Source organism: Pelobates fuscus, chromosome 11 (assembly GCF_036172605.1).
Source record: "Pelobates fuscus isolate aPelFus1 chromosome 11, aPelFus1.pri, whole genome shotgun sequence".
NCBI lineage: Eukaryota > Metazoa > Chordata > Amphibia > Anura > Pelobatidae > Pelobates > Pelobates fuscus.
Window position 1 is genome coordinate 10816318 of NC_086327.1, and position 26267 is coordinate 10842584.

Sequence of the window (26267 nt, forward strand, 5' to 3'; positions counted from 1 at the left end):
ATTTCTCTCCTTGACTCCAATTGGTGACAAGTATCTAGTGGCATTATCACTTGTTAATCGGAATATGCTGTAGCAGAATCTCTAATGGTTCGCTCTGGTTTCAGTTACTCGTTCACAAGTTGTTCTAGCTTTATGTGCATACGCTCATTTCCCAGTCACGTCTAGTATTTTCCTGGGCCTACTCTAGGTACTTCGACAGGTTTCTCTAGCCTGTCTACTGCATAGTTATGTCTCTTGTGCCTGATTTTGCTTGTTTTATATTGGTCTATGATATTTCTTGACTTCTTACAGAAAACAAAAAAATGCAGTGTTATCCTATGACAATGAATATATATTTATAGCTAAAAATGTCCTTACATGCCTATGTTTCCCCATGCACAAAAAAAAAAAGGTGACCTGCTTTGCTTGTGCGATGCAATCTTATCAAGATTGTATCAGCCTTGTTCCATTTACATGTTTGTGGGTTGATATTAATCCATTGCCAATTAAATAAAAAAAAAACCTGCAGGGCATACACCAAAGACGACAAAGAATGAATATATATTCACCAACCAAGGCCTGACCCCTCTCCTACAGATACAGACCACGGCTCATACTACATTTCAGACCTAAAAGAACAAATAGTTATGTTTTATCCAGTAACAAAGTTTTCCTTTTTTGCATACTTTAATTTATCTATACAGGTTTTAAAAATGTGAACCCCAGGAGTGTAGAAAAGTATGGAACAATCTTTATAAACTTAACACTAGGATTTGACTCCCCTACATACATACGTTGCCTGCAGCCCTGGCCACACCAATCACATGTAACTCCCTTTAAAAAAGGTTTTATCTCCTACTCTGTAATTTGAACTTTAATTACATAGAGGAGCTTCCTGCAATGTCTAGCAAGCTTTTAACAGAGCAGGAGAAATTCTAAATTAAACAACATTTGCAATAAAGGAAATGTAAACATTAAATTACTCTACAGGAAGGCTGTGTAAGTCACATGCAGGGAGGTGTGACTAGGGCTGTATAAACAAAGGGATTTAACTCCTAGATGGCAGAGAATTGAACAGGGAGACTGCAGGGGCCTGACCCATACACCATACCGGCTTCATTAAGCTAAAGTTGTTTTGGTGACTATAGTGTCCCGTTAACATCATTTTAAATGACATTTAAATAGTTTTGCTGCGGAGACAAGTTTATGATATAGATCTACCTACTTGCATGCCCCTAACCAAAACTCTCTCCCCTCGCGCCCCCCCCCCCCCCACCACACACAATGTGGTGCTTAAAGGAGCAGTTATAACCACTACATGCTGATTAAGTGGTTATAGTACTATTGGAATTCAAAGGTCATCCCGTTTGGGCTAAAAAAATAAAATAAAAACTGATCAGCTTCAGCCAATTTTAGACAGCCGTGATGAGATAAGCATGTCAGTTGATAGCTTCAGTAGACAAATTTGTTTGGCTTCTAAACGCTATGGTATTCCATGTGCCGAACAGGTTCATCAAAAGTATTTAATATAGAAAATATCACAAAAAATGTACAAACCAATCTTTTTAATCAGACATCCAGATGTGATATAAATATATACAAAATCACACACATTTATATACACATGTATAGAATATATACATCAATACAAAACTCTGCTCAGAAGATTAAGTTTCAACATAAAGTAAATCTTCACTAGAATAAGATTGTAGGCTCTGTTTTATGTAGATTAGGAAAAGGCAAGTAGTGAAGATTGTGAAATGTGTAAGACGAAGTGGTTTCTCCCACTGCACTGTCCCTTTAAATGCAGGCAAAATGAAAATATATATTAAAGACGGCTATTTAAAGGGACACTCACCAACATAACTACAGTTTATTGTATTTGTTATGATGCTCCAAGTTTCCCTTTAACCAGTGCTCAACCATTCAATCACAAGCAGCTCTCATTGAGCTGAACAGTCACTCATAAGAACAGGCTCACATCAATCCTACAGCAAAATGCGTTGGGGAAGGGTAAAGGGGCACAGACAGTACTTCACGACTAAACACGGAACATTCAGAAAGTGCATAGAAAGGATTGTCTAACAGATTAGTGCACCAAGTTACTTGAGCTGGAAGAAGGGGAAAGAAACTCGTGGAAACTTATCCACAAAGCAAATGCCTTGATTTCTTTTTTTTATCCAGCCAATGAAAAGCCTCCAGTAATGGAGGAAGATAGTGGCATGCCTCAAACCTTCCCGCCAGTGGTTACCCCCCCATGCACACTTGTTCTCCCGTGAGCTTTCACCAGACTTCACATTTCTTGAGTGGGTTCATAGGCGACCCCGCAGGGCACTTGAAGTGTCTTGCAAATTCTTTCGAGTTGGAGACGGAGCCTATGACACGGAAGCGGGATGGGCTGTGAGGATCAGTAATCAATCCCTCATGTGAACTCTCAGCTGTGCGCACCGAACACCACACCTGCAAAATAAAGACCAGCGAATGGCTCTTTACTACACCAAGTCTAATTCACAACTGTAGATGTTACGTTCGGACAATACTGAGCCTTTCAAACAGATTCAATTTTTTTATTTTTTTTTAAATATGACATTGGAATACAGGTGTATAGGGCAGGTATATGGTATCGGATATATAAATGGTTACAAGTTCTCCTATACGGTTTAGAAAATGCTACATCAAGGGAACAGTCATTGAGTTTTAAAAATGCTCAATACCAGCTTTTTCATTCTTTGGAAAGACATTTAGCAGGTTTGTGTGCCCCTTTATCTGTGTGCCAGAACAGTACAATGCACTCATTCACCTTAATGAATTTATCTGGATTGGATCAAGAACAACTTTCTCTCAAGGATTCAGTTCAAACAGGCACCAACAAGGTCCATAAAATGCTTAATTGGAACAAGTGTTGCTCCATGAGTTTTATAAAAAAAAAAAAAAACAGTCCTATGGAACCGCATGCATTCAAAAGTATATCCCCCAACAAACAATTAATGAGCGCAATTAGTGAAATTGAACACCCCACTTGTACCATACCATCAAGGAATTTTATTCGCTGTAAGATTTTACCAGACTTATATCTGAACTGCCAAATATCACACTGTAAAGCAGCATGGCAGAAACAAAGACTTTAATACTGGGTAAGAGGCATCACAGAGGGCAACAGTTTTAAAATGCTTTAAAATGTTAAAACGCACAGAGCTTTTTCGACACAAGACAGCAAGCTTTCTAGACTAAACCCCCACACATCCTGTTCTCACCTGTGCAAAGCCCACAAAGAATAACTGATCGTTGGAAAGGTCCAGTGATGGCAACAGCTTTTCCTCCCCATTACTCCGCACCCAGTTACGGTATGCCTGCAGAAGAAACCGAATGAAAGCCACGTTAGGATTGTAGGTTCTGCAATTCCACCATTTCAGGTAAAGAGGAAAATGAGTGACAAGAATATAATTTTTTTAATACATAACAAGCGTGTATCTGTGCAATTCACTGTAACCAGTAAACGAAGAAAAAGGTTAAGGTTTCTACAGAATAAGTCAGGTTATCCTCCTGCAACACTCACCCATATGACCAACATTAAGCCAAAAACCCTGAAAAATCGTGTATAAACCTTGTTTTCAAATCCCACTACAACATTCAGGGAGGGACCTTTAACTCCAAGTCTAGTAACCATGTAAATCCTCCCTCTGCCCCGAGATTACATGGAGCAATGGCATCAAGCAATTAATTCCCGCTTGATCAATTAGAGCAAATAAGTGATTAGCACGTTTACAACAATGGTTCAATATTGCCACTCTCCACTTGCTGGAGAAGATTTAGCACAGGTTAGGTTGCCATGGACCCTCCAGGATTATAGTGGTAGCATTTAGGCCTGTGAATTGGAGGAAACCAGCAAGGAAGCAGGATGGAGGTCGAATGGGGCAGGGACAAATGCCACCTGAGGAGCAGCCACTGAAGGTGTCCCTAGGAGGCAATGTAAACAGCCCTTTATCTGAAAAGGCAGTGTTTACATGTAGTAGTTCTGGTGAGTATAATTATTCCCTACAGGCAATTTTAATAAGCTGTAGTTGTTCTGGTGTCCCTTTAAATAACATAAAAACTTGGTGAATAAAAGCGAGGTCAAGACGGAGTATAAACAAACGAATAACCTGCCATTTGACACTAATCTGTTGTGAAGAAGACTTTGTTAGTAGGATGAGTAGTGCTAAACTCCAGGTCTGGGCTTCCATTGGTAGGAAGGAATAGATCCTGCACATCCCAACCTTTACTCATTCCCCCACGTTTCAGTAACTCCTCTGGAAACCCTTGCTATGGAAGATTTACCCGATATGCAGCCTTCAGTCCTCCGTTGTCTGCAATGTTTTCTCCCAGAGTGTGCTTGCCATTCACTGGCTCTCCATTCACAGTGTAATTCCCATACTGCTCCGTAATGCACTGAGTTTGCGTCTTGAAAGCTTCTATAGAAGAGTTCTTCCACCATGGACGAAGATTCCCATCTTTATCGTACTCCCTACCTGAAGAAGGATATGCATTAACTCAACATTTGGGAGTGCCTGCTGAACAAGCAAAAAGTCCAATACCAACCTTGGTCATCAAAGGCATGCGTTAACTCGTGGCCCATTACAACTCCAATGCCACCAAAGTTCAAGGCCCTAAAAAAAAAGAAAAAAAAAGAAAAAATAAGTCCTTACTTAACATTCTTAATCGTAGCAGCAAGAACGTGTTAAGGGCATTCTTAAACAGCCTTTAAATGTCTGCTCTTTGCTTGGACAGACAGCATTTATTCTTGGTGTCCCAGTCAAGGCAGAACTTGGTGGACATTATCCTGACTGGCCCTTTGCACTGCTGGAAACCATAAGCAATGAGGTCAGATACTCCAATGCACAAATAAATAAAATTATCCGTGTTTAGGATTATATACCCCCAATAAAAACATGCATGCTGTATAAAATTATTATTATTAGCTTGTCGTCTTCCTACTGAAATCTACCTTTTAAAAAATAAAAAGACGTGCTCGTCACATTTCAGCAAGCTAAAGTGCCCCTTTCAAGAGATGGTTCTAACAATAATAAAGCAGCTTCAAATCAGACATCTTGGCCTCTAAATAGCGTAGTATGGGAGTTTCAATCTGGATAGTTACAAAATCTGTGCATACTCCGAGCTGATGACAGATTAAACGGAATTCTTAAGATTTCTGCAATACCTCACATCTAAAATAAAGGATATAGAATGCACATGTAAAGGACCGTAAAGTAATTTAAGTTAGTCACTAGAAAGACCATAGTGGTGATTTATCTGACATCGTAAGGGGAGGGGTCAAAATTAAAGCATTTTAGAAAGCAGTCTTTGTATATTGCATCAGCTCCTCCCAAATTATGTACCAAGAATACGGTTTGAATATTCTGTACTGCTTTTGAAGCCAAAATTAGAGGCAAAAAAAATAAAAAATCTGAACCCAAAAGAAAGACTGAAAGGCAAAAGTAATAACTGGAAAAGCAATTCTATATAAAAAAAAAATAAAAAAATATTATATTAAATGCAGATGCGGAGTATTTGGAAACCGTTTGACTAAGGGTCCCAGGGCTTAAAAAAATAAAATTAGATTTGTTAACATTTTGGGATATGTTTTGAGTAGTTCATGTTTGGTATCAAGTCTTGGCTGAAGACCTTTCAGAGCATTAATTGCTACATTAAACAGATGTTGGTACCTACATGGGGGAGGTGCTCATGTAGAATGGAGCTTGGAGGATCCCAGCAGGAAACACAATCTCGTTCTTGGTGGGGGAATAGTAAGCATTGACTGTGGGAGGCGTCATACTCCATCTGTTTGGGATGGGAGAATTAACATTAGACAGAGCATATCAATCGGCACCGGGTAAAACTTTACAAATCTTACATTATTTGCCCGTCCCAAACATACATATATAGATCGCTACAGCTCGTAAGTTACAACATAAAGGTTGCAACACCACAGATCTCCACAGAGGGGAGCAAGACAAACCACTTTTCCAAGAAAACGACTGCACATCAAGCCAGTATTCTGGGTACACTGTTGGCAGAACAAGTGCATGCTTGGCAACATGACACGTTCATTGACCTTGAATATTAAACTCCGGGTTTAATGCTTCTGCAGTGACGGATGCAGAGATTAGGAAATGGATATTCAGGTAAATTCTGTTCCACTCTGATTTCAATAGATAACCAGTAAAACCTGTGCAGCACTTAATGTGGGCACTGGAGGGGAGGGATGAGAAAACATGCAAGCTGAAAGAAGCCTCTGCTTCCACACATACACTGGATTCTCTATGTAGTAACTGAGTGCATCAGCTTGTGCACATAGAGCACTCTAAACTAAGGGAGAGAGTTTACATCGTCAGAACAGACGCACAGCAGCTCTCATTAAACAGGACAGTACATGAGCCGCTGGGGTCTTCAAATTCCCGTTCTACATACATCGTCTGTTTGGAAAGACTGCTTGCTCATCGTGTGCCTAGAATAAGCTTTCGTACAGAGGGTGCAAGTCGTTTACTGGAACTTTACATTCAGGAAAAAATTATGGAAATATTCCAGGTCTGTTTTGTCTATGCACATCAATTTGGGTGGTGGTCAGGCAGCTCATCCCATGACAACTGAGCAGCAGACCACTGCTTTTCTGATCGTTTCATTTAGTCCAGTTGACAGTTTAGCTGATATACAAGATATATGTAAAAGGATCATAGTTTTGGAACATCTATAATTGTTTTACAGATCAGTTCAACAAACCCTAACCGGGTCAAACTACTAAGCTTAATATTTACAAAAAGGTAGACCTAGGTGGAGAAGAGGAACCTCCTCATCCCTGCACTAAGTCGACCCAATAGGAGACCCCTCCCTTCGGTAATGCTTCACGATAAAACTTAACATTTATTGTAATTTATCAAAATAAAATATACAAATGCAAACACAAACAAAAATAAAGGGTGAAAAAAAAAGGATGAAAAAAATATAAAATAATGGGGAGAGCCACAAAAATAACTGTGGGTGTGGACAATAATCTATAATGTATATAGTCCTTCCAAAAACACCCCCAGATAGAATTCCAGCAAAAAGGCTCAATAGCCAGATAGGGTGAGGTATAGGGAGGAGAGAAAAGGGGAGGGGAGAGAGTTAAATAATGCTGGGACTCAAATAGGTATAAAATCCTGGTGTACTTGGTAACAACAGTAGAAACAAATTGTATCAAGTGCACATTGTTGCTCAGTTGCTCTTAAATCCCTGTATTGTGGGATGTTAACCCCTTAAGGACACATGACATGTCTGACACGTCATGATTCCATTTTATTCCAGAAGTTTGGTCCTTAAGGGGTTAAACTAAATCGTGTTATCACTAAGAAGCAATAGAGCTGAATTTACAAACTTGTCCCAGCTAAATAATGGAGCTAGAACATTGGAAGCCCCTCTCTCAAGAAATTCCCCTCCCAAACCCCCAGATCACAAGAAAAGAGCTTGAACATCCAAAGCTCCTCTCTATAAGATACACCTTCTCAGCCCCCAAATTCCTAAATCTATTGCTCGCTAGAATCTAAGATATGTGGCTACTCCTGACTAAACTAACCTAACGCGCGTTTCAGCGCCTTAACGCGCCTTCGTCAGAGGTAAAGTGTTAGCCGGTCCCTCGTGCGGCTCTTTTATACTTGTATACCGGGTCGGCAAACAGTGGGCGTATCCAAACTGTCCGCGCCGAAAAAATGCCGTTCGAATAGGTACCGCCCCCTTGTGTACGTCACCGGATGATTGACAGGAGTTCTAAGGACCTCCCTGGTGCACTATCGTCTAAACATTCAATTGATGTTGAACAAGGTGTCGATCTGTGTCCGTATTTGATCAGATAGATCGGACTGAAGTTTTTCCATGACCTTGATAATCAGTCTGTATCCATTCTTGATCTGATAGATCAAGCTGATTAACCTCTTTACACGAACTTAATGATTAGAGGAGCTAATCCATCAAGAATATATATATATATATGCAAGTTACTTGCGAAATAGTTTATTCATTCATCTATCACTTATGTACCAATACTTGCATATATGTATATACTCTTATCACTTATGTATCAGTAACTTGCATATATATATATATATATATATATATATATATATATATATATATATATATATATATATATATATATATATATATATATCCTTTTTGCTGGAATTCTATCTGGGGGTGTTTTTGGAAGGACTATATACATTATAGATTATTGTCCACACCCACAGTTATTTTTGTGGCTCTCCCCATTATTTTATATTTTTTTCATCCTTTTTTTTTCACCCTTTATTTTTGTTTGTGTTTGCATTTGTATATTTTATTTTGATAAATTACAATAAATGTTAAGTTTTATCGTGAAGCATTACCGAAGGGAGGGGTCTCCTATTGGGTCGACTTAGTGCAGGGATGAGGAGGTTCCTCTTCTCCACCTAGGTCTACCTTTTTGTAAATATTGTTTTTTCTCACGTATGTAAGGGTTACCCCTTTTAAGGATCCCCCTGACACACTTAGAGGCCAGTTGACTTAGTCACTGGCTTCTTTTCTTTTTTCTTAAACTACTAAGCTTACCTTAAAATCATACCAGGATGAGGCTGTCCCCACTGAAGTCTCTTCCCAGTTTACGTTGAAGGGGAGATGGGAATTGTAGTTTATAAGGAATATGAATATTTTCTACAGAGGAAATGCATGACACTGGATACTTTTTACATGACAATCTAAACATTTTACTTACGGAATTCTACAGACCTTTTTAGATCAGAATTTCAGCCACACAGAAATAGATTAGTAGCAGGCTCTTAAAGTCACAACCCACAGAATACAGAATCATGTGCGAAAGTTCACACTTACTGGTCTTTGTTGGGTGCTTTGCGCAGCTGCTCAGTGGTCACACGTGCAGAGAAATTGTAAAAGTTCATCACATTTTCAAAATACAGATCAGAATACACGTCATACTGTAAAGTGAAAAAAAGTCACACTATAGGAGATAAATGGTTAACCAGAGCACAAGATATGTTTGTGTTTTCACAAAGGCAGGTCATAGTTCAAACTGGATGTATATTAAAGGTCATCAGGTCTGTATTTCCCATGGGGAGCACATAGAATCTTCCCAAAGGACTGAGCCACTCTTCTGGATCACCCCTTCCTCATGCGTAAAAACAAGCTCATCCTGACACACCCAACTTAATTCACAGGAACATTCTCTCAGAAAATTATATTTTAAAAGAAAGACCTTTAAGTAATAACCAGTTTCACAGTAATTGTTATGTAGGACTCCGTGCAGGATATACAAGAAATCTAAACCCACATTTTTATAATTCCATTTGACTGATTTGTAATATCCTATTAAACTTGCTCTGTCAACCCCCCCCCCCTCCCCCCCTCTATCCAAAATTAGTACTTCATCAAGATAAAGTCTTTTTAGGTACTCCTATCGACTGCTGGAATTTCACTGAAACTCTACAGTCAAAAGATATACTAAGACAAAGTAAGGACTAAAAGGCAAAATCAAGCCTTGTCAAAGCTTGTCAACCCTCAGCCGTCACTAGTGAAGATGGAGGTGAAATGCTCTGTCTATAAAGGATTGCACATGCTCTCTCCTGGCAGCCGAATGCCAAGAGCTGAACAGGACTGGAAGGAAGAGGATGGCAGCACTCTTAAGGGACAGGCTAAGCGAGTATAGCTCTCCTTCCCTGAACCCCTGGCCAGCGGACACCCAGCAGAAATGTAACGGTCAGGTTTTTTTTTGCAAGTGATGGTGACAGAGCCGCTTTAATACAGTCAGCCTTCTAATATGAATGTTTACCTGATGACTGGGTCTTGCCAAGACAGACTACTAGACAGCTGAGGCTGATGAAATTAGAAAGTGTCACGCTTATGTTTTAAACGCTCACAATGACTAGATCTGTGCAAAGAATCAAGGGGGTTCTGAATAAATAAGGGGAAGGCTTTTGGCCATGGCTCTGTTATGGAATAGTGAGTTGAAACTAAGCCAGGTACTAGCAGCACACAAAGTGCACACTTACTTCATTGAACACTTTATCCAGTTCTTTAGGATCTGTGATGAAGTTGGGGTAACCAATCATATCATAGATTGCTTCAGCCTAAACAGGAGAGAAATTAAAAATGTTACATATGTCCAACATGTTGCTTTGCACGGCTTAAGAGTAATCGTCATTCCTAGATTAAGTCTGCCAAACGCTCACTCCTTCACATTGGCAGGGTCTATCCCAAAACCTTCCTTGGAGGCCATTCCCCAAGAAGCAAATTCCTTCCCTAGCACACAAAACCAGTGGCTGTAAAGCTACACAGTGAATTCACTAGCACGCCTTCCATCCTTGCTAAAAGCTAGGCGACTGCCCATTACTCCCTCTCAGATAGCAGCCAGTCACCTGCTACACCCTCACATTAGACATTCTCTCCCTTTCTACCCTGATGGCAGGCATTAAAGGAACACGCCAGGCACCCAGATCACTTCTGCCCATTGGAGTGCTCTTGGTGCCAACTCCCATCACCCTTAACCCTGCAAGTGTAATTGTTTTTATAAACGGCAATAATGACCTTGCAGGGTTAACTCCTATCAGACAGCCACTAGAGGGACTTCCGGCATCTTAAAATACAAAAAATGTTTTAAAACGACGCTTGATGTCCTCACGCTATGCATGAGGACCTGCAGCGTCGCCAGAATCCCCATAGGAAAGCATTGAAAATGCTTTCCTATGGGGATGTCTAATGCGCATGGCCTTTGCCGCACATGCACATTAGGTCCCCTCCTTCAGCAACATGTGATAGGGGGTAGGAGGGAGGGAGAGAGGGAGTTTTCCTGGCACTGTAGAGACCCTTTAATTACCATACCCAGACAGAATGCTCTAATCAAATAACAGTTTTCAGGCAGCCTAAATACACACCTTCTCTCTCGCTGCCTTGCGCGTTTCTTCATCCATCCAGTTCAGGCTGCTCAGACTCTCCTCAAAAGCAGTTTTGATCTCTCTGATCATTTGCACAGCCTGTGAAAAGAACGTGATGCACGTCAGACTTACAGTGAAGGAAGATTTCCCACAACATTTCTTTTATGATATACCAACATGTCTAGAATGCCAGACACGTCCGATAACTGGTAAAAAGTCCAGCCAGCAAATAAGGTTGGATTCGCCTTCTGAAGTACCACAGCAGAGTGAACTCACCTGCACCTTACTGCTTTCAGCAAAGGTGGCATTGACAAACATGGCACCCAGCGCAAAGCCCAGGTTGTTATCAGTGTCACTAATGCAGAACTTCCAGCGAGGCAAACACGTCTGAGGGGGATAAAAGGACAAGGTTAGGCACTAGTTTCTGTAGAGCAATTCTAGCACACCATACATGCAGTTAAAAGGCGTTGCACTTCAAATAACCATTTCTACTGTGACACGAGGGCAGCGGTCTAAAGCATGGATCATGCTTATTGAATCCCTAGCCCCACATTCCTGTAGAATTATTCTTCATTAAACTATAAGATGCAGGGAGTAGACAAACTGTTATATATGTAGGCAACAAGTGATTTATAGAATCTTCTTCTAGTGACAATGAGGGCACAGTAACCGTTTCATCTCATTGAAGTGGTTATTGTATCTAGAGTCCCCTGGCACCATACTTTCATTGAGCGTTAAGGTTTTAAGGATCAGCAACAGACCCCAGCAGCCCATCCCCTCTGTGCTGCTTGTGCGAACGAGGAAGCATTTTCACGAATGTCAGTGGGTCGCTGTGACAGGATGAAAGTGGTCAGCTGACCGTCTCACACCAGCAGTGGGCAGTGATTGGCTGAATCTATATGGCTGTAAGGAAGTGTTTCATCCCTGCCTTGACCACACTTCCAGTGGAGGGCAGGCTGTGAGTCACCAGAAATCATTTAGTATTAAACTGCTCAAAAATGCTTCAACACTGAATGGAGGGACATCACATATGTGAGGAAGGCTGAACTTGGACGCAAGTCTCTTTTCAGCTATGTAACTATGTAACCAGAGGATTCCCGGCACTAGAACCAATTCAATGAGATTCAATTACACACACTCTCAACCCCCTTTAGTGAAATACTTTCAGAGAATGCCGTGTTAAATGAAACCTTTTCTTCCATAATTTTATTTTTACTGTAAATGGGCGTTTTGTAAATAGTAATTATTGTGAGATTAACTCCTTAGGATGTCTGTCAAATAGAGTTTTTTCTGTGGAAAGTTTAGCTTTTGACAGCACATGTTAAAATAATACATTAAAAAGCAGAGAATGTGAAGAATTTCCCTGTGTTCTACAGAGGGAGGGAGGGGATACAGGGCAAATCTAAGCTTCCATCTAGCTCCTCCGCTCCACTTCCTGCCATTATAATGCCACAATGCTGGCCAGATAAGACACGTCCACATTACGGTCTTAGCTCAGTTGCGGTCAAATAAAAATACACAAAATGCCCACCCACCTCTCATTCTTAACTTAAAGGAATCTCCAAAATATACCAACAATCTCTTTAGAGTAGGGCAGACATATCCACCATAACTCCATGTTAATAAAAAATAAAATTCAATCTGCAGCTTCTGAATTGTATTCACTACAAGGAACTTTATGAACTGCCCATCCATACCCACAGCTGGTACTGTATGTATCCAAGAAGACAGGATCAATATGGGAACTCTCCTTCAGAGTCACAGTCCCAGATGAAAGATTTTTGTAGAGAGATCGGTGAAAGGTTGCTAGTGAGGAGAATGTTATAAACCAAGACTTTCAGTCAGGAAATCTTTACTAGGCGGCTGTTGTAGAGTTCCTGCACCCATTTTAGATTGTAAGCTTATCAGGGCCCTCTTCACCAACTCCTCCCGTAGGTCAATCATTTTGTCAGAACAGATTGTCTATCTATTGTACAGCGCTGTGAAATATGTTGGGTGCCATATAAATTATAGAGGTTCCGGTACCCCTCTCACCTTTTTAGTCCCATACATGACTTCCATGAACTTCTCCTCAGCGTCCTGGAAGCGCTGGTCAAGGAAAGAGCTGGCCTTCCTGACTACATTCCACACAACGTAGTTATTAAGGATCCTGTGATGGAGAGTTACAAGTCAGCAGGAGGCAGAAATCTAACTCCTTAAACCCAGAGTGCTCACATGGCAGAGCATTCAACTTATACCTTTTGCTAGTGGAATTGATCAGAGCAGACACATCTATAAGGTATTCCTTGGCGTAAACCACCACAGGTTCCGTCTCATTGATCTCCACTGGGTGGAAGACTGTCTGAAGTAGTGCCATCCAATCAATCGCAGGGGCAAGAGTCTAGGGGCAAATGAAAGTTATCAGTTTAAGATGTTTTGAGAAAAATAAAAAAAATAAAATCTCCTAAATGTTCTCTTGTTCACAGTCTTGCCTTAACATTAAAAAAGGCAACCCAAAAAACACTCACCACTACAGTCTTCTGCAGTAGTTATGGTGTCAGCATGGCCAGGTACCTCTAACAAACTGTTAAAGCAATTAAATACAAAGGGCCCCCTAGGCATCCAGTGCATATTACACGCATACATTAGCAATATCAATTCCATCCATATTTGGATACCATTCACTGGTTAAGACTGACAGCTGACACATTCAACCAATGAATGCCACTGAAATTTAGACAAATTGAAGAGCCAAGATTTATTTATTTTTTTTATCCAATTTAATTTTTTTTTTTTTTTTTTTTTAAATGTTACTTTGAGCCTCTATTGAAAAAATAAATAAATAAGCCTTAAGTAGCCAATAGGGCAATGTGCATTGGCTAACCACTTACCTTAAGCTCTCCTGCAGTTATCTTGTGGTAGATCACTTCCTCATCTCGGCGTTTATCCTGAGGGATAGTTATGTTGGCCAGGGCCGTCTCAAAGTCCAAGATCTCCTGCATCTGCTCGCGCGTATTATTCTCGCTGCCTCCCAGCAGCATCCCAATTTGAACCATGAAGTTAAGATATCCAATGAGGACCTGGTAAAATAAGGACAACATTAGGGATCAAGACACCACAACAGCCAAACTCAAGTGAAGTGTGCCAGGCAAAGGTGGGGTTCCGATTAGCAGATACCTTCTCATTTTCAGTTTTATTCAGGTAATAATCCCGCGACGGTAATCCCAGTCCAGACTGGTCAATCTAGGCGAAAAAATGGATGGGTACAACTTATCACTCATTTAAGCTACATGGAGAGTAACATGTTTCAGCTAGATGTCCAGCACTAAAGAGACTTTACAAAGAAGATCAAACATGGTATGTGAAATCCTGCACCTAACTCTCCATCCTGACGTTCGTTATAAGTAAAGGCACATGACAAAACATTGCTGCTTTCATTGCAGTGTCTAGATACAAATCAATAACCACAGCTGTGCTTTCGCCCTTCCCAGTTCACCCATCTTGAGGTTCTGTGTGGCTATCACAATGTTCTAGAGAGATGGTGATCTGGAGGCAGAGTACAGAATATTTTTTGCAGAAGTAAAAGAAGTCTTAGCACTTTGAGGGGATAGCAAACCAAAGCTGGGTAGTCAGGACTGACAGTGAGCAGAAAATGTTTATGCAAAGCCAACCTTCTATCTACACCAAGGAAATGCCAGCCACTTTTACAAAAGCAAAGAGGAGCATTCTCTGGTGATGCTAGTGATTTATGACATAATGGAGTTTACTTCTGATGGCATCTGTAAAGCCATTGATATAAAAATAGAAGAAAGCAGAAGTAATTTGCTAAACGTCCCTGTATTTCCATTTAAGATGAAAGAGAAACATCCGTACTCACCTGTATAATGTTACTGCTGGAATTTTTGGAATCTGCACTGACAAATATGGAGAAGAAGGGAGAGGCGCGGTAATAAGCCGTTACGGATTGAAGAATCTCCTGGAAATTGTTCCGATCCCATGGGCCTGTGATATTCCAGCCACCAAGCTACAGCAGGCAAGGAATAAATGGGTTAAATGTTAAAGCTGAAAGAATGTTCTAATTCTGAAAAAGTGTAAATGTTTAAAGGACCACATAGTATCAGGAAAACAAACTCGTTTTCCTGGCACTATGTAGTCCATAGGTGTCCCCCTCCCGCTGGGCTGGAGGTGTTAAAACCCCTTCAGCTTTTTACCTTTATCCAGCACCAGGCTCCCTCGGCGCTGGGAAACTCCTCCCTCTACCGACGTCAGCTCCGAATGCGCGACAAGAGCCGCTCGTGCATTCAAACCACCTATAGGAAAGCATTACTCAATGCTTTCCTATGAAGTCCAGCGTATCACAGTGAGAATCACGGAAGCACCTCTAGCGGCTGTCAGTAAGACAGCCACTAGAGGCTGGATTTACCCCAAGTGTAAACATAGCAGTTTCTCTGAAACTGCTATGTTTTTTAGCTGTAGGGTTAAAACTAGAGGGACCTGGCTCCCAGACCACTTACCGTATATACTCGAGTATAAGCAGAGTTTTTCAGCACATTTTTTGGGCTGAAAACCCCCAACTCGGCTTATACTCGAGTCAAGGTCTGTATTATGGCAATTTACATTGCCATAATACAGACTGGGGGAGAGGGGGGCTGGCAGAGCTGTAACTTACCTGTTCTGCAGCTCCTGTCAGCTCTCTCCTCCTCCGCGCCGTCCGTTCAGCACCTCGGTCAGCTCCCAGTGTAAATCTCGCGAGACTTACAGTGTGAGCTGATAGAAGGAGCTGCACGGACGGCGCAGAGGAGGAGAGAGCTGACAGGAGCTGCAGAACAGGTAAGTTACAGCTCTGCCAGCCCCCCTCTCCCCCCCCACTGAACTGCCACTGGACCACCAGGGAAGGAGAGCCCCCCTCCCTGCCATGTATCAAGCAGGGAGGGGGGACGAAAAATAAATAAAAATATAAATAAAATAAGAAATAATAATAAAAAATAATAATAATAAAAAATAATAAAAAAAATAATAATAAAAAAAAGGGGGTATAAGGACCACTGTGGGGGGGGGGGGGTATAAGGACCACTATGGGAGGGAGGGGGGGGGATAAGGACCACTATGGGAGGGAGGGAGGGGGGGATAAGGACCACTATGGGAGGGAGGGAGGGGGGGATAAGGACCACTATGGGAGGGAGGGAGGGGGGGATAAGGACCACTATGGGAGGGAGGGGGAAGTAAGGACCACTAGGGGAGCGGAGGGTAAGGACCACTAGGGGAGCGGAGGGTAAGGACCACTAGGGGAGCGGAGGGTAAGGACCACTAGGGGAGCGGAGGGTAAGGACCACTAGGGGAGCGGAGGGTAAGGACCACTAGGGGAGCGGAGGGTAAGGACCACTAGGGGAGGGGTGAGTCAGGACCACTAGGGGAGGGGTGAGTCAGGACCACTAGGGGAGGGGTGAGTCAGGACCACTGGGGGAGGGGGGTGAAGGAACACGGGGGTGGGGAGGTAAGGACCACTGAGGGAGGAGGAGGGGAGGTCAGGACATATGGGGGGGGGGGCAAATATCCTTGCACCGGCCCTGCACACACTGCATTCATGCGCTGCACTCATGCGCTGCACTCATGCGCTGCACTCATGCGCTGCACTCATGCGCTGCACTCATGCGCTGCACTCATGCGCTGCACTCATGCGCTGCACTCATGCGCTGCACTCATGCGCTGCACTCATGCGCTGCACTCATGCGCTGCACTCATGCGCTGCACTCATGCGCTGCACTCATGCGCTGCACTCATGCGCTGCACTCATGCGCTGCACTCATGCGCTGCACTCATGCGCTGCACTCATGCGCTGCACTCATGCGCTGCACTCATGCGCTGCACTCATGCGCTGCACTCATGCGCTGCACTCATGCGCTGCACTCATACACCGCACACACGCTGCACTCATACACCGCACACACGCTGCACTCATACACCGCACACACGCTGCACTCATACACCGCACACACGCTGCACTCATACACCGCACACACGCTGCACTCATACACCGCACACACGCTGCACTCATACACCGCACACACGCTGCACTCATACACCGCACACACGCTGCACTCATACACCGCACACACGCTGCACTCATACACCGCACACACGCTGCACTCATACACCGCACACACGCTGCACTCATACACCGCACACACGCTGCACTCATACACCGCACACACGCTGCACTCATACACCGCACACACGCTGCACTCATACACCGCACACACGCTGCACTCATACACCGCACACACGCTGCACTCATACACCGCACACACGCTGCACTCTTACGCACACACGCTGCACTCTTACGCACACACGCTGCACTCTTACGCACACACGCTGCACTCTTACGCACACACGCTGCACTCTTACGCACACACGCTGCACTCTTACGCACACACGCTGCACTCTTACGCACACACGCTGCACTCTTACGCACACACGCTGCACTCTTACGCACACACGCTGCACTCTTACGCACACACGCTGCACTCTTACGCACACACGCTGCACTCTTACGCACACACGCTGCACTCTTACGCACACACGCTGCACTCTTACGCACACACTGCATTCATTATACACACACTGTAAATAAATATTCAATTAATATATTTTTTTTAGGATCCAATTTTATTTAGAAATTTACCAGTAGCTGCTGCATTTCCCACCCTAGTCTTATACTCGAGTCAATACGTTTTCCCAGTTTTTTGGGGAAAAATTAGGGGCCTCGGCTTATATTCGGGTCGGCTTATACTCGAGTATATACGGTAATTGAGCTGAAGTGGTCTGGGTGCCTATAGTGGTCCTTTAAAATCAGTGTTTGTGAAACATTTACTGTTGGAAACAATATTACAGTTCTACAAAAATCAAAAAACAAAACCAGAAAGAAAAGACTCACAATTTAAAGAGTTAAATCAACATGACAATCATTTAGGGATATTCAAGTATGTCATGACATGTCACTGAAAATATGACATCCCCTTTATAAATTAAATATCTGACCAATTTTACCAAGACCCAAGCTTTAGAGATTTTTGTAAAAAACAAAAAACAAAAGCACCCGACATTTTAATGCATAGTATAAAGAAACGGGCAGGAGTCGGGAAACAAGCTGTCTGTAGTATTCACCCCTATATGCACACACCTTTTCAATCAGATCTTGCAGCGGTTTGGATCCAAGTCCTTCTATTTTGGTCTCATTCATACATGCTTGGTAATATCGCTGTGCCTTGTGCTCTGCAGCACTGCTAATATTCATAGTAGAGTTTTCTGACAAAGATGGGGATAAGGAAAAAAGTTAAAAAAAAGAGAAAAGTTATGCATACACAAGCTCCACCTGCACAGCCGGCTGGTTAAACACCAGCGAGCAGCAGTAGGTAAAAGTTTCATGGCCTGCTAGAGGCTCGTAACAGACTGGCTGTTATGAGTCGCTAGCTCATGGCCAAACATGCTGGACGAAATTGACACGGATAATGTGGAAATATTAATTCTGCATTTTCAATATGGTTGGAGACAATCCTTAAGCACCAGGAAGAATAAATGGTTAGATGTTAAAACAGAGCATGCTGTAGTGGCCATGATTCCTATAGTGTTCATTAGTAAAAGGCAGATTTACAGATAGATGGTAAACACCTCCCCCCCCCCCCCTCTCCATGTTAAGAACCCTCTTCCCAGATGTGGTGTTTGTTCCCCAACTAGTCAAACCCCGATTCCTGAATCTCAGATACTGCCCTCATTGTTGTGCTCCAGACACTAAGCTACATTTGCAGCCAGACGTAGCTGTGCAATGCACATTCAGATTGTGCTTATATCCACAGTTTGTGAAACTACCAGACAATAACATTTTACAGTATAAAAGTACACTACAAATCCATTAAGATTAAGTATTTTCAAGCACCAGAGTCCTCTGCCTCCTTGCCCTCAGAGTGCATGTGATGGTGTAATCTGCAATGGTGTTAAAATATTGGCACAGTGTGCATTCACGATGACCATTCGAAAAGGCGAGCAGAGCTTTTACACAAAACAAAAAAAAAAAAAAAAGGGAGAATTTAATTTAATCTTAACTTGAATTTTTTTTTTTAAGGTGTATTAATGCATTTAAAAAGCAGCCTGGAGTAACTCTTTAATGAAGCGGTTACTGTATGTATTCACTGAAGAGATGTAACGTAGGGACATGTGCAGACGGGCCTGGGATTAGCCCGCTACTTACTCCTAAGAGACAAGTCTTCGCAAGTGGCAGATTCATACCAATCCAAATGATCATTTCCAAAATAAACCTTAAATACTTCTGTATGATTCAGCGGGCTAGCCAGTCAAACAGCATCAGAACTTACACTATAGCTGGGGCTCAAATTCCATTATCTGTGTAAACATTACTAACCAAGCTTTAACAAGGCTTAATTGAATCTGGCATGTGTACAATCCCAGGTGCTGCATGTTCAAAGAGACCTATGTTTATTCCAAAATAAAGAAGTTTCATTTCTACTTAAAGGGACACTCCAGGCACCCAGACCACTTCTGCCTATAGGAGTGGTATGGGTGCCAACTCCCTTAACCCTGTAAGTATAATTATTGCAGTTTTTACCCTGCAGGGTTAAGTCCTCCTCTAGTGGCTGTCTATCAGACAGCAACTTGAAAGAAGCACTTCCGGGTTCTTAAAACACAAATCCCCATAGGAAAGCATTGAATAATAGCATCTCCCTTTCTACCCTGATAGCGGGCATTAAAGGGACACTCCAGGCACCCAGACCACTTCTGCCCATTGGAGTGCTCTGGGTGCCAACTCCCATCACCCTGCAAGTATAATTATTGCAGTTTTTATAAACTGCAATAACTACCTTGCAGGGTGAAGTCCTCCTCTAGTGGCTGTTTTTTTCTGGCACTGGAGAGTCCCTTTACTTATCACAAAGTCTGCGCACAACAATAAATTCTCCCTGCATGTAGTTCATGTTACAGATTTGTCAAAACCACTACAGCCATTTTCCTAGTACCTCCTCTTTGAAGTAAATGGAGAGGCGATTAGCAGGCCTTACAAGTCTTAATTTGCTTCGAATGGCCTCTTAAAGCACAGCCACATCCATGGCTCTAGTTTGTGGTTTTCATGAATGAAACTATTTACTCCTCCTGAACTACACATATGCACTTTTAATACATAGAAGAGTTTGTTAACTTTCTTAGTTCTTCATAACTGCAAGCCGCAAGGGTAGCGACATTTTCCGCAGTATTTTAAAATGATCTAATGGGGCTGATTGCCAACTTGTTAGATACAAGAGGTGACCAAGTTTAAAGCAAGCTTGCAATCAAAGGCATCCTCTATGAGCCGAACTGGAGTTTGAGGGATTATTTAAGGTGGGTTGCACCCTTATTTTGAGCCCTTATACAAAAGCGAGATACAGGGAGGATCTGGGTGTTCTCAATACATGCAGTAAGGCTGTATGACGCAATGGAACCACACAGCATAAATGCTTCATAAGCATCCTTTGTACAACAAAAAGTCTGACTAGCATCAGCCCAAATCATCCAAAAAAAATAAAAACAAACAAGTTGTACAATGTCCTCCTGCTAGATTAACAAGTTTAACCCCCTCAGGCACCCCGCTATTTGATATCTCGCAGGCACCAAGGTTAATAAGTAACGCATTCCCTTCACAAAACCTGTATCTTATCTAAACCATTCTCTCCCAGCCCAGCATTCAGTCTATGGCCTTGTACAGAGTTTCCGTCCTTCGCCAGCGATAGGAATGTCGGTCAGCTACAGGCCAATCATAAGGCAGCATTGTGACGAGAGTATAGACTCACAATCCAAGCTCATCCAAACCCGCTCTGAATTACATAATGAAACGTTCACATCTGGAAGCTATGCACACTTCAAAAGGCAAGATACAAGCCAGATTCAATGGAAGCTGCGTACACATCGACCTGGCTTTTACCCAACACTCACTTCAGGAGGGAAGTTCTGTTCTGAAAGGGGAAGACTTGGCTCTACACAGTTTGTGGGGGCGATGCAGCGATGAATAGAGAATCAACTGCTCTTTAAGGATACATTTCATAAACAAATTAAATAAAAAGGAAAGAATCATTTGCCCTTAGAATTAACTGGGCTTTACCGTTCAGTGAAAGGGAAGAACCACACAAAAATCTGGTCAAAAATCAGGAATGCATTCAAGTCAGAAAATATTCAGCCCCCGTAGAGTTTGCTGGTCACCCGCTTACCCAGTAGGTGCTTCATGATGGCCTGGTTATGTTCCCACAGTTCATTGAAGGTTCCCCAGCGAGAATGCCCATCAGGGACTGGATTTGACTTTATCCATCCTCCACAAGCATAGCTATAGAAGTCCTGGCACGGATCCACAGAGCGATCCAAGGAACGGAGGATGGAACTGGTGACAGACACACAAGGCTCAGACAGGCAAACGCCATTATCTGCAAAAGGAAGAAGGAATCATTACAACCATCCACTGACCAATCTGAACCACATTAACCTCCAGTTCTCTGCAACTTACTATGTACACAATACACAAACATGAATAAAAAAATTAAAATAAAAAAGAGCTACAATGGTACAAGGACACTCTTCGCATTATGGTCCCCCACACATACTGGCCTCCTCACCTTTACATGCCATGCAGCACTCCAACACCTAAGCCCGTGTTTACCCCATCATAAAATTTTAGCTATGCCACCAGCATTTCCTATAACCGTTCACTCATTCCCCACCACCTGCAGCAAACATCTACAAAAACATTTACAGACAATCACCGTAACATTTTATTCATTTATATATTCTTCCTCCTCCCAGCACTTACAATTTCGGTACTGCAGTCCCAACGAGAGCAGACATGCCAAGAGGCTCACGCCAAGCAGCAAGACCAGAGCCAGCAACCGCTTTTCTACGTGTGTCCGCTCTGTCCAACAGCCAGGCTTCTGCCGCACTCCACGCAGGTTGACCTTCAGGCAAAGCATTAATAGGAATCAAATCATTAAATATGCTTGCAGTTATGCTCTGAGCAGGTTCCAGATGTTTCCATTAAAGCAAACCGCTGGAGATACACTACATGAACATGGGCAAGAGTAGCCAATACGAAGCACAGAAAAGGCGAGGGCTACTCTACAGTGATAGCCACTAGGGATGCACCGAAAGGTCGGCTGAAAAAGGGTCAGATTTGCCAAAAAAAAAAACGAACACTATGGGACAGGGGGGGGGGGGGAAGAACACTGGGACAGGGGAGGGGGGGGAAGAACACTGGGACAGGGGAGGGGGGGGGAAGAACACCGGGACAGGGGAGGGGGGGGAAGAACACTGAGACAGGGGAGGGGGGGGAAGAACACTGAGACAGGGGAGGGGGGGGGAAGAACACTGAGACAGGGGAGGGGGGGGGAAGAACACTGAGACAGGGGAGGGGGGGGGAAGAACACTGAGACAGGGGAGGGGGGGGGAAGAACACTGAGACAGGGGAGGGGGGGGGAAGGAACACTGAGACAGGGGAGGGGGGGGAAAGGAACACTGAGACAGGGGAGGGGGGGGAAAGGAACACTGAGACAGGGGAGGGGGGGGAAGGAACACTGAGACAGGGGAGGGGGGGGAAGGAACACTGAGACAGGGGAGGGGGGGGAAGGAACACTGAGACAGGGGAGGGGGGGGAAGGAACACTGAGACAGGGGAGGGGGGGGAAGGAACACTGAGACAGGGGAGGGGGGGGGAAGGAACACTGAGACAGGGGAGGGGGGGGAAGGAACACTGAGACAGGGGAGGGGGGGGAAGGAACACTGAGACAGGGGAGGGGGGGGAAGGAACACTGAGACAGGGGAGGGGGGGGAAGGAACACTGAGACAGGGGAGGGGGGGGAAGGAACACTGAGACAGGGGAGGGGGGGAAGGAACACTGAGACAGGGGAGGGGGGGGGAAGGAACACTGAGACAGGGGAGGGGGGGAAGGAACACTGAGACAGGGGAGGGGGGGAAGGAACACTGAGACAGGGGAGGGGGGGAAGGAACACTGAGACAGGGGAGGGGGGGAAGGAACACTGAGACAGGGGAGGGGGGGAAGGAACACTGAGACAGGGGAGGGGGGGAAGGAACACTGAGACAGGGGAGGGGGGGAAGGAACACTGAGACAGGGGAGGGGGGGAAGGAACACTGAGACAGGGGAGGGGGGGAAGGAACACTGAGACAGGGGAGGGGGGGGAGGAACACTGAGACAGGGGAGGGGGGGAGGAACACTGAGACGGGGGAGGGGGGGAGGAACACTGAGACGGGGGGGAAGGAACACTGAGACAGGGGGGGAAGGAACACTGAGACAGGGGGGGAAGGAACACTGATACAGGGGAGGGGGGGGGAAGGAACACTGAGACAGGGGAGGGGGGGGGGGAAGGAACACTGAGACAGGGGAGGGGGGGGAAGGAACACTGAGACAGGGGAGGGGGGGAAGGAACACTGAGACAGGGGAGGGGGGGAAGGAACACTGAGACAGGGGAGGGGGGGAAGGAACACTGAGACAGGGGAGGGGGGGAAGGAACACTGAGACAGGGGAGGGGGGGAAGGAACACTGAGACAGGGGAGGGGGGGAAGGAACACTGAGACAGGGGAGGGGGGGAAGGAACACTGAGACAGGGGAGGGGGGGAAGGAACACTGAGACAGGGGAGGGGGGGGAAGGAACACTGAGACAGGGGAGGGGGGGGAAGGAACACTGAGACAGGGGAGGGGGGGGAAGGAACACTGAGACAGGGGAGGGGGGAAGAACACTATGGGACAGGGGAAGAACACTATGGGACAGGGGAAGAACACTATGGGACAGGGGAAGAACACTATGGGACAGGGGAAGAACACTATGGGACAGGGGAAGAACACTATGGGACAGGGGAAGAACACTATGGGACAGGGGAAGAACACTATGGGACAGGGGAAGAACACTATGGGACAGGGGAAGAACACTATGGGACAGGGGAAGAACACTATGGGACAGGGGAAGAACACTATGGGACAGGGGAAGAACACTATGGGACAGGGGAAGAACACTATGGGACAGGGGAAGAACACTATGGGACAGGGGAAGAACACTATGGGACAGGGGAAGAACACTATGGGACAGGGGAAGAACACTATGGGACAGGGGAAGAACACTATGGGACAGGGGAAGAACACTATGGGACAGGGGAAGAACACTATGGGACAGGGGAAGAACACTATGGGACAGGGGAAGAACACTATGGGACAGGGGAGGGGGGGGAGAACACTATGGGACAGGGGAAGAACACTATGGGACAGGGGAAGAACACTATGGGACAGGGGAAGAACACTATGGGACAGGGGAAGAACACTATGGGACAGGGGAAGAACACTATGGGACAGGGGAAGAACACTATGGGACAGGGGAAGAACACTATGGGACAGGGGAGGGGGGGGAGAACACTATGGGACAGGGGAGGGGGGGGGAGAACACTATGGGACAGGGGAGGGGGGGGAGAACACTATGGGACAGGGGAGGGGGGGAAGAACACTATGGGACAGGGGAGGGGGGGGGAAGAACACTATGGGACAGGGGAGGGGGGGAAGAACACTATGGGACAGGGGAGGGGGGGAAGAACACTATGGGACAGGGGAGGGGGGGAAGAACACTATGGGGCAGGGGAGGGGGGAATAACACTATGGGGCAGGGGAGGGGGGAATAACACTATGGGACAGGGGAGGGGGGGAATAACACTATGGGGCAGGGGAGGGGGGGAATAACACTATGGGGCAGGGGAGGGGGGGAATAACACTATGGGGCAGGGGAGGGGGGAATAACACTATGGGACAGGGGAGGGGGGAATAATACTATGGGACAGGGGAGGGGGGAATAATACTATGGGACGAGGGGGGAATAATACTATGGGACAGGGGGGGGGAAAGAGCACTAAAAAAAAGAGTGAGGGGAGAGGAACACTAGGGGGGGACACTAAGGTACTGGGGTATGGTGGACTACTAAAAGAGAAAGGGAGTTTTTCATACAAGATTAAATTCATTAAAAAGTCTAATAAAATTATAGGAAAAAAACTTAAATCATTTGGGGGAAAAATAATTCAGTTTTCGGCCAAGGGCATCCTGAATTTTCGGTTTCGGAACAGAATTCTAATTTCAGTGCATCCCTAATAGCTACTAGTCCATATTGCCGTGTCTGGCAGGATACGAACACAGCTTGACAGAGCAGGTGGTTCCAGGATATCTACACGAACCGTGCACATTCCTCAAATATTCTACCAAGTGGTCAGTACGTAAAAGGGAACTTTTTTATTAAAATGACCAACAATGACAACCTTCATGTTGATCGATTATTAAAAGTCCCTCCTGGGCACATCCTGCAAAGTCCATGCAGGTGGAATACTGCATACAGGGCTGACGGGAAGCATGCCATCACATGCTGGGTGGTCCTTGTGCAACAAGCTCGGTCTGACCTGTTTTGGACAATGCAGATTACCAGCCTCTTTCGACAATTTCTCATTTCCCATTCTCCCTCCTGCTGGGGACAGTTAGCTCCCTGTGAGGTCATCTCTGGCTCTTGCCAGCTCATGTAAGCAGAGATGGGAGAATTGTTTATAAATGTTTGGACGGAGGATCAGAAAAGGCTGGATTCATTCCAGCATACAAATCTGTTATTCCTAAACGCAGAGCCGAGAGCTGCCTGATTTACCAGTTTTAACAGCAGAGCATTGGGGTTAGCAGATCGATCACCTAGAGTGCGACTGTGTAAAAGGTCTATTTAAAAAAAATAAAAAATAAAAAAGGGGGTGGTGGTGGTGGGGGAAATCAGTGAGATTATATCGCAGTATCACCGTATCCCAGCATGCATTGGCAATTCACAGAATACAAAGTATTACCGTCAATAAATTTAAAATCTCAATCTCTCCTCTGTTTCAGTTATCAAATGCAATAATGCAGTCTTATACCACCACACCCCTACAGGCAGCCACTGGAAGATATAGGATCTACAGGCTAGGACTAGGGTACTTAACGGGGCCCCAACTAATACAGTTACCAAGTGATAAACTTACAGATTTATATCCAAACCTGCAGCCCTGTTCTAGACAGATTAGCTGGTAATTTGCAGGTGGCAATCTAAATGTGGCAGAACTACAAGTCCCATGATGCTCAAAAATTATCCTAACAGTAAGCAGCATTTGTGGATTGATTAGACTTAGAAGGTAGTATTTAAATAAGAGCTCCAATGGCTACCACTGATCTAGCAATTAAAACTTTCCTGGATTTGGGGTTTTCAAGGAGGACAGGTGGTATCAAACGCAGGTAAGATCTACAAAGTGTTGGTGATTCAGCCCCTACGGACTAGTACAGACAGTGCTTATTAGCTAG

The 26267-nt window shown here is 44.5% G+C and overlaps 1 protein-coding gene across 5 annotated transcripts in view; it reads right to left on the minus strand.

The window, feature by feature from the left end:
• Window positions 1-1529: 1529 nt before the first annotated feature.
• ECE1 (endothelin converting enzyme 1) overlaps window positions 1530-26267 on the minus strand; it is a 79604-nt gene continuing 54866 nt past the window's right edge. For 4 of the 5 annotated variants that reach the window (XM_063436645.1, XM_063436646.1, XM_063436647.1 and 1 more), the window contains 17 exons: window positions 21730-21871; window positions 21137-21346; window positions 18070-18194; window positions 14767-14913; window positions 14067-14132; window positions 13781-13969; window positions 13148-13290; window positions 12945-13059; window positions 11187-11297; window positions 10911-11009; window positions 10029-10106; window positions 8854-8957; window positions 5686-5796; window positions 4554-4625; window positions 4297-4483; window positions 3234-3329; window positions 1530-2439 (listed from right to left, as the gene is read on the minus strand). In XM_063436645.1, the coding sequence (XP_063292715.1) occupies window positions 2263-2439; window positions 3234-3329; window positions 4297-4483; window positions 4554-4625; window positions 5686-5796; window positions 8854-8957; window positions 10029-10106; window positions 10911-11009; window positions 11187-11297; window positions 12945-13059; window positions 13148-13290; window positions 13781-13969; window positions 14067-14132; window positions 14767-14913; window positions 18070-18194; window positions 21137-21346; window positions 21730-21871 (2172 nt within the window). In that variant the 3' untranslated portion in view covers window positions 1530-2262. Of the gene's footprint in view, window positions 2440-3233; window positions 3330-4296; window positions 4488-4553; window positions 4626-5685; window positions 5797-8853; window positions 8958-10028; window positions 10107-10910; window positions 11010-11186; window positions 11298-12944; window positions 13060-13147; window positions 13291-13780; window positions 13970-14066; window positions 14133-14766; window positions 14914-18069; window positions 18195-21136; window positions 21347-21729; window positions 21872-26267 lie in introns of all 5 variants that reach the window. The other variant, XM_063436644.1, reaches the window with a different exon arrangement.